This window comes from Cottoperca gobio, chromosome 5 (genome assembly GCF_900634415.1).
Source record: "Cottoperca gobio chromosome 5, fCotGob3.1, whole genome shotgun sequence".
In the NCBI taxonomy this organism is placed as follows: Eukaryota; Metazoa; Chordata; class Actinopteri; order Perciformes; family Bovichtidae; genus Cottoperca; species Cottoperca gobio.
Window position 1 is genome coordinate 14,987,306 of NC_041359.1, and position 16,509 is coordinate 15,003,814.

General features: G+C 39.5%; 2 protein-coding genes across 3 annotated transcripts; both read right to left on the reverse strand.

The window, feature by feature from the left end:
- Positions 1-1,716: 1,716 nt before the first annotated feature.
- rbm6 (RNA binding motif protein 6) lies at positions 1,717-4,032 on the reverse strand. The gene is made up of 9 exons (XM_029430601.1): positions 4,006-4,032; positions 3,634-3,801; positions 3,397-3,546; positions 3,222-3,287; positions 2,889-3,116; positions 2,723-2,797; positions 2,531-2,637; positions 2,373-2,424; positions 1,717-2,294 (listed from the first exon to the last, which is right to left on the reverse strand). Exons 1-9 carry the CDS (start codon positions 4,030-4,032, stop codon positions 2,199-2,201), a joined length of 969 nt encoding a protein of 322 aa, XP_029286461.1. The 3' UTR covers positions 1,717-2,198.
- Positions 3,890-15,383, reverse strand: LOC115008661 (caM kinase-like vesicle-associated protein). Of its 2 annotated transcripts, none has more exons than XM_029432388.1 (11): positions 15,203-15,383; positions 7,666-7,791; positions 7,440-7,571; positions 6,373-6,447; positions 6,083-6,221; positions 5,790-5,910; positions 5,604-5,679; positions 5,376-5,506; positions 5,200-5,278; positions 4,965-5,052; positions 3,890-4,417 (listed from the first exon to the last, which is right to left on the reverse strand). In XM_029432388.1, exons 2-11 carry the CDS (start codon positions 7,758-7,760, stop codon positions 4,106-4,108), a joined length of 1,248 nt encoding a protein of 415 aa, XP_029288248.1. In that variant the 5' UTR covers positions 7,761-7,791; positions 15,203-15,383; the 3' UTR covers positions 3,890-4,105. The 2 variants fall into 2 exon arrangements, with proteins under 2 accessions (XP_029288248.1, XP_029288247.1); XM_029432387.1 differs by having other exon boundaries at positions 7,666-7,806.
- Between the last annotated feature and the right edge of the window lie 1,126 nt (positions 15,384-16,509).

Consider the following 16,509-nt stretch of genomic DNA (forward strand, 5'->3'; position numbering starts at 1 on the left):
ATTTCAACCCACCAGCAGGAGATGAAGAAACTGCAAATATGGAAGTCATTTAAAAGACCTCACAACATCTACATTTGATCAATCCTTGGATTTCAGCAATGTGCTATCAGTACATTATTCCAAGGACACATGGAAATACAGTGACCACTGAAAATGTTAAGATAAATAGGAAAAATAATGTTTTTCTTTTTTTTGTTTGTTTTAAATGTAGGCTATAATGAAAAGAGGGACCCTCTTTTCATTATAGCATATTTTTTGCAAAATCTGCTCAATTGTATACAAAACACAAGACACGTGGCATCGTTGGCTCATTTGATATAACCTGTGGCATGAAGCATGCAACTGAGCAAAGATATTAGAGTAGGAATCAAGATGCAATATTATATTTAAATCAATTCAGACACGCAGTACACTTAAGATGAACAGAAGCGGTTTAAACTCAATACAACATAATGTCCCCCCTCCTGAGGGGAAGGTGTGATGCAGAGTTTGAAAGCTTGCTGGCAAACTTAAAGAATTAGATTTTGATACACGTTTAAATAAAAGAGGGACGGTCTCTTTGAATCCCGACCTTGACAATAGCAGGCTGGAGGTTTCACCCCCCCCCAATCGTACTGTGTCCAGTTGTGTCCTAATGATTTATTACTTCAACTAAATTGGGGATTTACTTTTGTTCCCTGCGAGATCAAGTTAAGCTTTAAACACTAGCCGATTAATATAAATATAGGTTACTAAAGTGGATTTTTTTTACAACTGAAAAGCAAACGCAATGGCAAGTTGATGCGGCCAGGGCTTCACTGCACATCTGAACCTGCAGATAATCACTGTGGTTTTGTTTATTGTGCTTCCCTCTGTTTTGTTGCCAAGCCACAGAACAAGGTTTACACTGAATTGTGAAGCTTTGTAACCATGTTGCCCAGTATCCTCAGACAGAGAGACTCCACGTACTGTCAGTCACTCTGGGAAAAAAAATGTTCATCTCCGCCAACGTACACTGCTGGTTGGAGTGAGACCCAGGCCGTGGGGAGCATGAAGACAAAATGCCAGTTACCTGTTGGTTGACACATCAAGCCTAAATTCCCTCCTTTAATTTAATTAGGTTACTGTCCAAAAGTAAAACAGGAGGATTATTCCTTATTATAAATGCTGTTGGCTCCCTGTTCTCCTCAATGTTTCTGCTGTTGTCATCGACTGTAGCTCCTCAGGCTCCCCAGTGATCTTGTTCTCAGAGGAGCCAGTATGTCAGCACACTAAACTCACGCAATCCTCTACATTTCTTGAACCACAGCCATCGGGAGGGTGAGGCTGGTTCCTTCATATCAGTAAAAAGGTCAGAGAGGAGGCTTCATGTTCTAACTCCTGCAGAGCACAACTGGGGAACATTAAAGCTCGTTTCTACTAAGAAACTAAATTGTGTCAAAGTGGCAGCAAAGCAAGTTGCAAGACCAGTGTTCATGAATCAGTGGGATAAAATCCAAACTGCATATACATGAAACTCATTTTCTCTTACTTTGTTAAATTCCAATATTAAATACTAATACTGATGATTTGATTCAGCATTCTTCCTTGGATAGTGCAGTTACACTAAACAAAACATGGGTCTCTTGCTGCCACCTAGTGGACATGAGAGGCACAGCAGACTGCTGCTGACTAAAAGTGGGCTCCCGCAAAAAACACATTAAAACACAAGTAAAACAAACACTTCAGAAGCAGAAATGTTAGTCCATAATTATTATTTTTTTACTTAAAAATGTGTACATACAATAGCAATTTTGGCCAACGAAAAAGAAAATGTAAAAATTGCTCAGTTTTAAAACTAATGTATTTGTGGCCAGTAAAACAGTATAAGAAAAAAAAAATAAAAAGACTACCTGGACACATTTCACAATTCTACATACAGGCCACACACAAAACATGGGCAAAAATAGTTAATCAACAGCATGAATAAACACTTTCTATACAACATTCATTGTTAAGGACGTCAAATAATACTTGTTTTTGACTTTTTATTTTCGCTCCATAGTAGCCTTGTAATGTCATCACATCATTTTTTAATCCATTTCCGTGTAGAAAACTGGTTCTATAGTGTAATGACCAAGGCAGAGAAACGGTAAAGACAAACAGATTTCTCATGCCAAGTTGGGCAAGCATGTCATTAACAATTTGACATATCAAAGTGAGGATGTGTTCAGATGAGATCACTCGAGTTCCTTAAACCGAGCAAACATGGCCTTGCGTACTGCTTGTTTGTAGGTGGCATGGTCCCAAACGACAGGCTCTTTCTTTTTCTTTTGCTAAAGAGCAATGAAAAAGGTTTAATAAAACAAACACAGAACACCACATTTTCCAATGAATTAAAGCTTCACACCTACCGGGGCAGGTTCAGCTCCTAAACCAGGTCTATCGCTGACTTTATTCATCTCCCTAAGCACAGAGAACAAACGGTTAAGGCAGAAATGTCACTAATAATACAAATAATATCACTTAAATGCTTTGTTTTCCCGTTTCAGTCACTTAAAAACACACATACCTTGAGCTTCCAGCCCAGGTATTATGATGCTGCAGCTGTTGGTGGTGTTGCTGTTGTTGTTTCCTTTTCTTCGGTTCTGGTGACCTGGAAGGTTCTTTGGAACTCAGCTGTGAACGACACATCCCACCTCAAGCAATCAACCGACAACCTGATACTCTCCTCACCATATTTCCCCCATTTATTTCCACTTACTTCTTTTTCCTGGTTCTCCAGTGCCTCTAGCTCCTTCTTTGACCTCTTTATCTTAAGGTGGATCTCCATATTTTGCTGTTGAAACAAAACATTGAGGATTAACAAGCTATACAGAGAGAGAGCGTCACTGTCAACTATTGTTCATACAGAGGTTAACGGGTAGTACTTTGTGCAGGTCAGAAAGCTGCTGGTGGCGGATCAGAGCGTCCTTGTTGGGGAACTGTCTCCGACATAGCAGGCAGGCCATCTTCTTCCAGTCTGTCAGCTTGTTGTTCTTATCGTCATACGGGCCGCCCTGACTGCTTTTAGCTGCTTCCTCCCTATCTTCTTCCACCTCTTCATCACTTCCAGCTGCATAGTCTGATGCCAGCATACCCAGGGAGCTCATTGGACGCTGGAGAAGCAAACCAGAGAAATGGTAAAAACAATTTCAATTTCTCAATCATATACAAAAAACACTGGTCATGATGCAAAATGTGCTGACCATGAGGATTCTTACCTTTGACTTTTCATCTTTCTTAGGAGGAGCAAGTGGCTTCTTAAAAAGATCATCTGGACCTGCTATCTAAGGATGTAGACAAAGAACAGGGAACATTTAAAGACGAGAGAGATATATAAAAGTAATATAAACTCAATGCACACAACAGATGTGGTTGTGGAGGAGAGTCTCTAACCTTCCTCTCAAAGATAGCAAAACCAGCGTCAGCCGTTTTGGATTGCCTCCTATCATCGTCCATGCCAAGCTTCAACAACGGTGATGCAGAGCGGACACTTTCCTTTTGACGATTCTGGATCTTTGCCCAGCGCTCCATATCTTTCATGATCTGCAAACAGCACAAATGTCTCGACTGTGTTCCCTTTCACAACTGTTCTTCAAATGTGCTGCACTGGTATTGTAACCAAAGTGTTACCTTGACAGCAGCGAGACTTCTTGGCTTCTCGTTATCCTTCTCTTTGTCCTTTTTAGAGTCGTCGTCGTCTTTCCTCTCAGACACGGCGGACGAAGTTGCGACAGTCTCCGGAGCAGAGCCGGCATCAGAAAGGGGAACTAGTGCAGTAGGGTCTGCGTCGTCGGGAGGCTAAAACCTATGTAACTCAAGATATAAGACCCTCAGGCGGAGGGAAAACAATGAGCTAAACTACACAGCACTAGGGCTAAGGTTGCAACTAGCTTTAAAGGGATTGGTACACAAAATAACAAGGGAGAGTGGAGAACACTATTCAATAGACTAATCAATACAGAAGGCAAACATTATTAAATGTGGTGAAATAACTCTGCTCACTGGGGGGTAGTCGAACAACATAGACATGGTATCATCATGCCAAATGTATTGGCTTTACTGCACATGTGCTTGTTGGTCCTTTTCTCATCTTTGTTGACGCCTAGTCTCCCTTTTTTTGTGGCAACATTTGGGGAACATCACCATTGCACCGTGCCTGTGGCTGCTCTTCCTGTCTAGCTGCAGTGGGCAGGGAGAGTGCAGAGATGGTGGCAGTCTGTGTGTCAGGAGCCTTTTCACTGAGAGCAGCCTTAAGGCTGGCAGCAACACTGTCGCTGCTGCCAGCTGGAGGAGCAGGAGCGCCGCTGGGTGTGTTGGAGTCAGCTGCAGCCCCTGCAGCAAGACCGGAGGCCCCAGAATCGCCCTGCTCAGACGCTCGAAGTCTCTTCATCAGGGTGGTCACTCTAACGGCTTTCTGTGAGAAATTTAAATATATGGTGGGTTCAAATTAAGTGATAGCATACAACAAACTTTACAGAGGGATCCTGATACCAATGCTATATATATAAAATGGTACAGACATTGGCTGTTTGGTGATAACTAACTTTTTAAAATGCTCTCTCTCTCTCTCTTTGATATTTTCTTAAACTGCAGGTAAGTTGAATTGGATACATATACTGTGTAAGAGTGTTTTTGATAATTTAGACACGAGAAGCTGATTATGTTTGTGGGGAAAAGGGTAAGAATCATAAGGTAAGGTTGGGATAAACATACAGAATTGTTACAGCACCTGATTATAGTAATAGCAGTTAATAGGCCTACATGATGTATATTGATATTTATTCAGTTTAAAAAGGTGGTAAGATTTAAGTACAGCACACCCAGAATATTGCAAAACCTTCATTAGGCAACGGTTCTACTTGGAGACTTGGGTCATGATTATGATCATAACACATTTTGTTACACATGTAATAATGAATGATATACGACTAAAGATGTATAGATATATGAGATAAGAATACCTTCCACTTGGCTTTGGCAAAGTTCTTTTCTATTTGTGCACAAACGCCATCCTTGATGTTCTTGTCAGAGGCAGCATTTCCAGAAATCCTGAGTAAAGGAATAAGAGAACAATTTTTTTCCAGCATGTTATTATATTTGTGGCACCTGTATAACAAAGTTCATAACTTGAGTTTTGTTAGTGTGACCATTCATTTTTTTTATCAACATTTCTTTTCTTTTCTTTTTTTTTTTTACCATTCATGTGCAATGGCTTCCTGTGCAGTCAATCGCTGATCTTGGTCCACTTCCATCAAAGATGCCACTAAATTTTTGGCTGTAAAAGAAATAACATGAAATGTAAACCTTAAATACAGCATCATGCAAAATACAAGCAGATTCATATACATTTTAATAAAACATTTATCTCTTACCAGAATCTGAAATGTCATCCCAATATGGTGAATCAAATTCATAGTCCCCTGACAAGATCTTTAGGAAAAGATTCTTATCACGATCATCGTCTTCATCAGCATCATCATAGAAAGGAGGGTTTCCAGACAAACTATCGAGTTGGCAGAATGAGAGCATTATATAGGTCAACACATTTTTGATGAAATCACTTGGATAAACTTCACTGTAGTATATTTGTGAGCACTCACAGTATATACATGGTGACACCGATGGCCCAACAGTCCACAGGTCGTCCATATCTCTGCCTCCCGACCACCTCAGGAGCTGAGAAACACAATAGAAAAAAAGCGTTATTGTATTCTACACATCTATCAATTGAACTAAAACTTAATTTTATTTTCTATTGCTCTACATTCTGGTTTCATGTCACTTACCAAGATATTCTGGAGTCCCACATGGGTCCTTGATGAATCCCTTTTCCAGTTTTGCCAACTGGAAGTCGCTGATAACAATTTTGGAGTGCTTCAAACGATTAAAGTACACCAAGTTCTCCAGCTGTATGAGCAAACAAATATAGGTGTATCAAATTGAAAAAAGCATTCCTAAAGAGTGGTTATTCATATATATATATATATATATATATATATATATATATATATATATATATCTTGTTCAGCCTGTGGTGAAATGCTACAATTTGTCACTAGGTGTCAGCAGTGAAATATACCTTAAGATTTCTGTGGACAATTTTCAGAGAGTGCAGGTACGCTACAGCTTCCAACACCTGCCTCATAACATTGCTGGTGTCCCTCTCAGAGTAGTATCCTTGATCTAAGATCCAGTCAAACACCTCTCTGCCTGTAGCGCTGAAGACATGAGACATCTAAATTAAATGCATGTCACTTATTGTGTAACGACACATGTTGAATAAATAAATCAGTTTGAGTCGAGTTGAGGAAGTGCAGTGCACACCAGTCTGTGCCAACATCTCCCTCAAGTGCCGCTAATAATACTCACAGCTCCAGAAAAATGAAGTACTCTTTCTTTGTTTCAAAAGCGTCAACCAGCTGCAGGATGTTATGATGTTTTACCCTTTGAAAATCAGGAAAACAGGAGAAGAGAGTAATAGGAGGAGGAGAAGGGAAGGATGTAAGTGGGGTTAAAATGAGCAATAACTAGAGTCGATGTGCAGTACAAGCTACAGAGCTATACGGTCTTGTGTCAAACATTCACGACTGTTAAGGTAAAACTAATGACTGATAACTACACATCATTTTAAAACTATGTATTGTTCTTGGTGCACATTGCAGAAACAATTAATTCCCAATACATGATGATAACTAACATTATGCTACTATGAAACTTCAGTCTCTTTTACAAAATAAGGATTATGTTTGTGATATTCTATATTGTTTGATATTGTCAACAAATCTAATGAAAAGATCAAAACTAACAATGTGATAATTATTCACTTAATACTTTCTCACATTCCTACCCAGTCTGTGGCCCCAAATCCATTTGTTGCTATAAACCGAAGACATAAATCTAAAGAAGAAAGGCTAACAAACAACTTTAATAAAAAACAAACAACAAGCCTCAGTAATTGGACACTATAGTTTTTAGCAAACATTACTCAAACAGCAATAGTTTATTTGTCGAGGATTATTTTCAGCGGCGGATTTAGTACGCTTATGAGTTTTGCAACAGTGTGGGATTGAAGTGTGATTCAAAATAATACAGTGCCCATGTTCATGGTAATAAAGGAACATGTCATCCTTTTAATAGTTTTTGGACAATAGTGGAGTTTTATGACACAGAGGAATAAGCTATATCAAGATTTGGTTGCACATTCAATACTGTTTTTTTTCCATCTGATTTGTTAATAGTATCAAAAACATAGAATATGACCACACTATCCTTGTGTATTACTCCACGGATGCACATTGGTTTATGAGCTTCTGCACCACACTTTGCTATGACTTTTGCTTGACCTGAAGACAGAATTTTGCTGATCATTCCACTTTGTCTCAGTGCCAGGACAGTTCCTAAGACATCTATAATGAGGAGCTTAAGACTTCACTTACATCTTTAAGATCATTATCTCATTCTTGGCAGCTTTCCTCACTTTCCTTCCATCCTTTTTGTGGAACTTTTTACAGGTGTACATTTTCAAGGTGTTCCTATCCTTCGCCCGGAATATCTCACAAAACTCCTCTCTGTTGAAAAGAGGAAAGAAGAAACATGCGTCATATTTTTGGCAGATTTCTTAAAAGTCTTACCATGTCAACAGTGCAACACAGACGTACTCACGATTTAACAATTTGTCCGAGGTCATATTTGTCGGCCACCTCTGAGGGATTGTTGTAATCCTTCTTCTCCCCGAGTGTCAGACAACCAAATGGCATGGCAGCTCGTGCCCTATAGCCGGGGAATGACCTGCCACAACACAACCTGTTGACAATTAGTAACATGTCAGATTTGCTTGAATAATACAGCATTATTTTTCAGACATGCATCTCCACAGTACAAAGTGGATCACACAGGTGAGCACCTGAATCGAAAGGCCCACAGAGCTGGAGCTGTGTACTCATTACTGAATACATATAACATAAAACAATTTTACTGTAAATGTATTTTTGTAAACGCAGCACAAATTGCCTTACAGAGAAATAAACTGTTTAATTAATGGCAATAATAGAAATGGAGAATACTGTTGCTCAGTGATGGCACTTAAAACCAAATGAATGCAGTAAATCAATGGACACATTTAGAGAGAGCAGTTTGGGCACACAATAATTTCTTTCTTGCAAACCTTTTTGGTCATACATATGAGAATAGGTAAGTGTAATTGAGCTTGTGGGAGCACATTAATTCAAATTACCACAAGAGCAAAACAACATGAAAATGAAATTTTCAAATAACATAATCTCCCTTAGCGAGCTCTGTCAGACTGCCGGGCTTGTTTCTTTCCACTCTGCAGTGAGTCAGCTCTGTACTGCAGCAGCAGCAACTGTAGCATTATTCATCTGTCTGCTTTCTACAGAAAGTAATATTCAGATGGACTTGACCCTGTGCTGTTGCTGCAACTTTTTGTCTTCTCTTTTCATATTTTGAAAGACTCTTAAAAGTTGAGAACGCTATTAACTTGCATCTCTGGAGGAACAAGTGTAGACGAGTTGTGTGTTTTAATATCTACTAGCAAGCCAGTGAAAGATGAAGTTGTAACTAACCGCAGTTATAAAGACATGCACACTATACTTCAGACCAGACCACAGTTTTCACATTCGCTGAGGTACGTTGTCACAATCAACTGATGTTTGATTAATAGAGTCAGCATAACACTACATGAATTACAATCAACCATACACTGTATACACATAAGCAGGGGGCTCTGTAACGGTACTCAGTATCTGTTAGGTATCAAGCAAAATAACCCAGTACCAAGAAGTATCAGAACTTTATTTAATTCAATGTGTAACTGGCCTTCTACCGCATCAGCTACAACAAATACAGTCTGTGGCGTAGCAAGGTATAAATAAATATTTTAATAATTTAAACACTTTCAAATCATATTTGTGTAATAATCTATAGATCTATGGTATGCAAAAGATCACTGATGGTAGACAGATTTATATAACCTCCCAATATATATTGTCATATCGTCCGACCAAACTCAACAGAATTATAAATACATAGATACACTCTCAGTCAAACTGTGATGACCAAGGTCACACAGCTGACTGTATATCTGAACACAACATAAAGAGCAGCAGGATAAATCATTCAGCATAACATTTCTAACTGTAGACAATAAAAAGCCCAATAAATTAAGTTCACCCACATGAAGTCTTTTAACACGTTTTTATGCCAATTTCACAGCCTGAATAAATAAATTATTACATACATAACTTAATATAACATAACCCTGCTGCTTTTTATTTTACCATAAACACTGCAGAAGTACCCTGGGGGGGAGGGGGGGGGGGGCATAGGGTGATGTAACACTGGCTTATTTGCTATAACATGTTTTTTCTGCAATTAGGCTTTTAGTGTTCTGAATTAAATGTCTACTTCATTAGTAACTTTCTGACACGTGTTCTTATTTCATTTTTTTTTTAAACACTAGTTACTAGTGGACCATTTTTTGCAATTAAATGCAGCAGTAGAGTTTCCACTTATACACTATATAAATACATACAACTTTAAATAAGGGTGAATCGCTGCAGCTCCACTGCAGAATACTGCACAAGTCCACCACGACCAGGTAAATATTACTGGTGAAATAGGATGCTTGCATGGAAAAGAGACCCAGTTTGTTGGCAGGCCTTACAGTAGAAATGGCAGCCAGCACGGGAGAGTGGGAGTAGAGAAATTCTGACTGAGGTGCTGTCTGGAGCCTCAGTCAAGACCCTATCAGAGGCAGAGATTTCTCCCAGCTTTAACATCCAGTAGTATCTTTAGTACAACAAAGAGTGGTCTTATAAATATAAAAAAAAATGGAATTTGAAGACTGCACATGTAACAGGGATGGTTTATTTATGCGCTTTATTACTGTTTATTACTTGCAAGCAACCAACAAAGCAGAAGGTCTCAGACAGAAGATCTCATGTTTTGTGAATCAAGAGAGAGCCCTTTAGTTGAAGACAGTAGGCAGTAGTGTGCAGCGGGCTACTGTCCACAAGGGGACTCATTACTCCTCAGATCTCTGCTTTGGAGCTCATATAAAAAGTGTTACCTTATGTAAATTGCTTGGTTATTAAAAGAGAGTCTGTTTCCACTGTAGTTCCTCATTTTAGCCTCTGATTTAATGGAGCTAATCTGTCTTTGATCCATATACTGCAGGGAGAAAAAAATAATTCACGAGGTTTTCCATCCATTTGGATACATTCCTATTGATTAACAGGGTATTGAAGGAGCTGTGTTGCAGTTCTCTTTCTTCCCCCACAGACAGATGCAATGCACTTATCTTCACATAAGGCAACATGTTACTGTAATATCTAAGTCAAGTCTTTAAAGTCTCAACATGTTTATGAAGGGACATGTTTTTACATAACATTCCCCTTTCTGATATGAAAAACATCCAATCTATTAGCATGAATGGTTAGAGCACCTTTCAATAATTGTGTGCGCAACTCCTTTTTTATGCAACTTTAGCTTGGTTGTCAAGGACAGGCGTGTCACGCATTGACAAAAAAACTGTGTTAAATCATCTTCTGCCAGCAGACTTACCCAAGCGAAATGAGATGTATACGATTTTTGGTTCATTTATGGTAAATAAAACTCTTTAAGAAGTGCTCATTCCAACAAGATCTCTTACTTGCCCCCGATGTTACCTAAACTTCTCAGCAGGGTATTCACTGCAGTTAATCTTATTTAGGTTACTGCTAAAGAAAAAGTAACAAGCAAAGTTCTTTTACCTGAAAGTTTGCCACGACATACTTATAAAAAAGTGGTGCTCTGCCAATACCAAACAGATGCAGTATTTTTATAGACCTAAAATACTTTTGAATACAAAAACACTATTGATTTTTATTTCATGTTCGACTACAGTATCATAGATTGTAGAATAGAAACCATAAGGTGTTGTATTTAACTTGGGGAGAGGAGTACGGATTATCCAGAAGTGGTCCAGAGTGAGGTTGACTTGTATTTGTATTTTCATGACACTGATTTATTAACTTACGTTGTATGTCATCGCAAGCACAAACTACCAATGTTTCTCAGGCACTCACTTTATGTCGAAAAACAAACTACTCAAACATCTCTTACTGTGGCTCTCTAGCCCAAACGATTATGTATTTCAGACAGTGCGTCACTTGCCTGATCAACATGGCACACAATAGTGTCAGTTCAGCATTAGTCTGGAGTGAAAAGAGTGCTGTATGTTCCGGCTAAATTACATCCTCTGCATGAATCCTGCACAAACAATACCCACACTCACCATTAGTGTTTTCTGGCTCTCACCTAGATTCACACAACAGCGCTGCCTGGGTATCAAAATTATTTATTTTCATAATGCATGCCTCAATCCTGTGCCATGATGCTCATTCAGACCAGCACAAAGATGAAGCACGCAAGAAGAAATAGTTCCTTTTGTCATGCAAAAACTCTTCCATAATGTTATTTACAAGGTGTATTCACTCAACAGACGTCATCAGATTTGTATCAAATGTACCAAGCCTGTCTGAGCAATATTTCATCTCATCTCGAATGGACCTCTTTGGTGGACTCTTACTCTGAAAAACAACCACACCACAAAAAAGCCACCTCACAAAGACACACACAACTGTAAACGCCTGAGGAGAGTTAAAGGGCGAGGTTGGCGTGAGACAATTGTATTCAATCATAACACCTCACAATGAATCATATCCCTTCACCTGTTCTCGGAAGCTTGACTCACAGCACCACGGCACCACAGCACCACAGTGCACCAAACCCTAAACAGTGAGTATGATAAGTCAGAAAGAATTTTGTGCGCACTTACCCCCTCCCCCCTTCAAGGTAATCTTGGAGATAAAAGGCTGTTCTTCTTCCCCGGGAGAAGATAAAGATAGAAGGCACTTGACTATTGCTGAATCAGGACTCTTTTATCCTTGCCTTTTGAAAGACCTGAATGAAGTGTTCTTCATTAATAGGAATGTAAATTCTGCCTCAGATTCAGACTGTTGCAGAGCTCGGAAATACGACTACTAAACTGTGGACACCCTTGGGGGATAATGACAAAGGGAGAGCTGTTGCATTTGATGAACAGATTTAGAATCTGTGTCCAATTAGTTTCCCAGTAGCACAAAGTAAGTAAAGGTAAAACCTCTTCAAGTGAAATTCTTTTGTTTTCAAGTAATGATGGCCATAATATACAATATATAAGACCCAGTCATATTGACACATATTACATTAGATTGAGATTGAGATTGTGGACATCAATATTGCATTACCAAACTGAGAAATGATGGCTGTAATTCATTCACTTATTTGTCCATCCACCTGTGAATATTTTAATTCATTCATTTAGAAAAATAAAAACAAAAGATGGATGATACATCTTCACACTATGTTCCAGCTGTTGCACAACAGTGACTGGCCTGAAGAGGAAATGTTATAATTTTTACACGTTTCACATTAACACCTCTCAGACAGTGTTGGTTCAGCTTTGACACAACACAGACAAGCATCTACGCACTATGTTCTTCACATGTCGGCCTGATTTTGACAAATATTAGGAAATAATGTGTATTTTGGGACAGTTTTCCGGCAGTTAAAAATGACAGCAATTGGTCTGATGAGGTTCAAGACCACATCCTACATCCTCATCGTCTTACACATGAACACACTAACATTGGAAATTACACAAAATAAGGTAACGAAGGTGGTATAATTAGAGGACAGATTTACCAAACAGTGTTGGCTGTTGCAGATTTATAACATCTCAGACACTCGTACTTCAACTTTGCTGAAGGGATGCATTTTGGCCCTCTGCTCTGGCATTCACAAACATACCAATTGGCCGAACAGAGGTGCTAAATCTAAAATGATTAAATTCATGTTCAACATACTGAAGTGCAGGGTCACAACAACAAAAAACATGACATGAAGCTTCTCACTGTAATCCACCTAGACTGCTTTCTAACTTTTTAACACTGTAACTGATATGCCTGCTGAGTCATGCTTAGCAACTGGGATGAAAAGTGGATGATGAAGTGGCCGCTCATTTGTTTGGACATTGTTTACTGTTGCCTTGTTACAGTTTGTTGTAGGTCCTTTAGCACACTTTGTCAGTGTCCAAGGGAAAGCATGTAACTTTGTGTGCGTGTGTGTGTGTGTGTGTGTGTGTGTGTGTGTGTGTGTGTGTGTGTAGGAGGAGATTTATGAAGTATCAACTGAAATTCCTCAAGCACCTTCTGAATGCAGTGAGAAGTGAGAACACAATTGTCTGTTAGATCACTGAATTTAGGCTAAAGAGTAGAAGTATTTTTTTATTTGTTGCTACATAACAACATACAAGTGGTTTGGTAAAATTATCATTATGTCACAATGTCAGAACTCAGGTGTGTGTCAAAGTCACGTCAGACGGCGGCAGCAGGTCAGAGAGAACCGTGGATTTGGCCACAGCGGAGCCTCTTGAAAGGCAACGTCTTGGTGACAGGAGGGCAGATGGTGCTAATTCTTTCAAGGACATTATGTCAGAGAGAAGCAGAGAAATGTGTTTGTTTTTCTCAAAGTCCAGAGAAACGGGAACATTTTGATGAGTACGAATCAGTTCTCCTCTGAGCCCGACTCTGCTATGCATTGAGCCGACCATTCATCTCTTCTCCGGGCATCACCGGCTCATCTGACCAGTTTCTTCTGATGTTGTTTTGTTGCCATGGTCACCAAGTGCTACAGTATGCACTGAGGTACAATCTGTGCAGAATAGCTGTCTTCGTACTCATAGACGTTACTGCCCAAGACCACTGCCACTGCATGTGGCCCAAACTCCATTTACTGATCTGAACTCAGTTTACAAAACAAAATCCAGAATATTCACCAAACAATAACACACATGATGATCTGAAAACACTGTGTGCCTCAGTTATCGGACAGCTACTTTACTTAATTAAGTGAATGCGCAATGACACACACCACGACCCAGGTGCACATTCAACTCAGTGTGAGCCTGTTACATAAACAAAAGGCTCAAACTCTATTCAAATAAACTGTTCCTACGTTGGATTCAATGATGAATCTTTCTCAAAACGAACCATCAAGGCTAAGGGGAAGAGACACCTGTGAAAAAAACAAAGGTGTGTGATGGTATTTCTAGAAAAGCAGTGGTACATGCAGTAGCGTACTAAAAATTAGATTAATAAATAAGGCATGTATATTTCTAATTTCTAAGCATAGTATTGTGTTTATAAAACCCTTACAAAGGGGTTTATGCTCTTAGTGCAAAGAGCAGAAGGGATCCAACACAAGATCCCTTCTCACCGCAACTGCACTGTCTCCTGCGTCAAACAAACTGGCAGTGCAGCAGGGGTTACCAAACTTTTGTTTTGTACAATTTACATGTAGCCAATGTAAGCCTACTAATGTGACACCCTGTGATTTTTCCAACACTGGAGCAGTTGTAAGTAAGGATGGAGGGGAGGTCCACACACCTGTGTGTGTCTCTTTAGTGGAGGACACGCACCTTCACTATCGTGTCAGAGCAACCCTCTTCTGGGGTTTATAAGGTGGCGACATTGTAGTGGCAAAGTAAGTCGGTATTGCAATCAAATGCTCTTTGGGTGTGAACTGATGACAAATAATGACAAGGACGCAGGGACACCGCGAGACTGTGAACATGTGAACTCAAAAGGTGCTGCAGTCTGAGTGCATGAGCAGCATGCCTTATGTAAATCTAAAGCGCGGTTTGAGCAAGTCTTTATGAACTACAATAAAGCTCATATTGTGAATAGACTTGTTGAGAGGCTCGTAATTAGAATAATGCGTCAACTTTGCTTTAATTAGTAAAATAGGTTTGATCGTTTATAGTCTGGAAATGACTCACTGCTCAAAGTAGCTTGACAGTTTTGATATACAGTTTTTGCGCATCACCCAGGTTAGAGTGATGTTGAAGAAAACTCTCCTGCAGGCTTTTTAAACCTCGTGAGCACGTCTGATATTCTGTTCCAACCAAAAATGTTTTATCTCCGCAAAAGTTTTCTAAACCAGTCATGCGTCCTTTAGTACGCGAGGTTTACTCAATGAATATTTAAAAGAAAGAAATAGCGCAGAATATTCATCGACACTCTTCACTTCTCGCGTTTATGACAGCAGCGGTTTGCTTATGATGGTAAATCAAAGATTACACAATTTGCGTTTCACTTACCTTCAATGAAGTAAACAGGGAGGCTATTAATCAATAATCCAATCCTCTGTCTAATATTGTAGTATTTTCCCTGTTGCTGCTTCACTTTTCCTTCCCCTGATTTTACAGGCAGCGTGCTTGCAGACAGATTTAAGATCCTCGAGCATTTCCAACAAGTCAGCTTGTTCACGGGAGTATTACGTGAACGTGTGATGGTAACAGCGGGCTATGATGCAGGAAGGGGGGGGGGGGGGGGGGTGCGCGCGTGTGTGCGATGTACGGTGCCCTACGTACGCTTGTGTGTGCTTGTGTGTGTGTGTGCGTGTGTGTGTGCGTGTGTGTGTGTGTGCATGTGCGTGTGTGAGTGTGTGTGTGTGTGCATCAGTGCAGCAAATGTTTTGATAATAGTTTCATCCTTTTTAATACTTTAAACTTTGATTGAGCGGGGTTTTTTATATTTTCTCAAAATCCATCCGGAAGTTGGTGTCAGTCATCCAACGAGGCCATCTGATCCCGGAATAAGAAGTGCGTTCATCTTTAAGAAGCAAAGAAAAATAAAGAATAACCAAATGTCTTTGCACACTCAGTCTCCATCTCTGATATCCTACTATATAACTCAGAAAAATGTGGTCATGGGTTTGTTTGCTCACTGGTTTTCAGTATATTACTGATTGCCTTTCATATTACAGAAGTTTTATTTATTTTGAGAGAGCAAGAGAGGCACACACCTTGAATTTACAATAAAGATTGTTCTATCATGCTAAACAAATAATTGCATATTTTATAATGAAAAAGTAAAGCAGAAAAGATGAACAGATACAGTTACTGGTCACAGGACCAGGGGACAGAAAGGAAAACACCACCCCAACACGACCCGATTGACCTTACTTAATGCAAGTAGTGAGTAACAACAATAATACACCTGCTGGTCCATTACATTTTTTTGGAAAGATGGACTTATCTATTAATAATGCATTGGCTGTATGCTATGCCTCAGTTGATGCATGATGTAAAAATGAACTTGTGGAAAATAAGCATATTTTGTCTCTTTTCTTCAGGTGATGTTAGTATCGGGCTCAAGACTCTGGAGAGGTGATGACGTCAGGTAGAAACAACATTAACACCCTATTTGTCTATGCATTCCTAGAGCAGGTATCCCCCTCAAACCCCTCACTGGTCAGGTATGTGTATGTATGTGTGTGTTTTAATCAAATACTGTGTGTTATGGATGAGACCACAATCTCCGTGTGGCATGTTTCATGGACCTCAGTGCTTTCTGTTCTAACATTTCTGTGTGAAAATGTAAATCTATGGAAGTATGAAACATA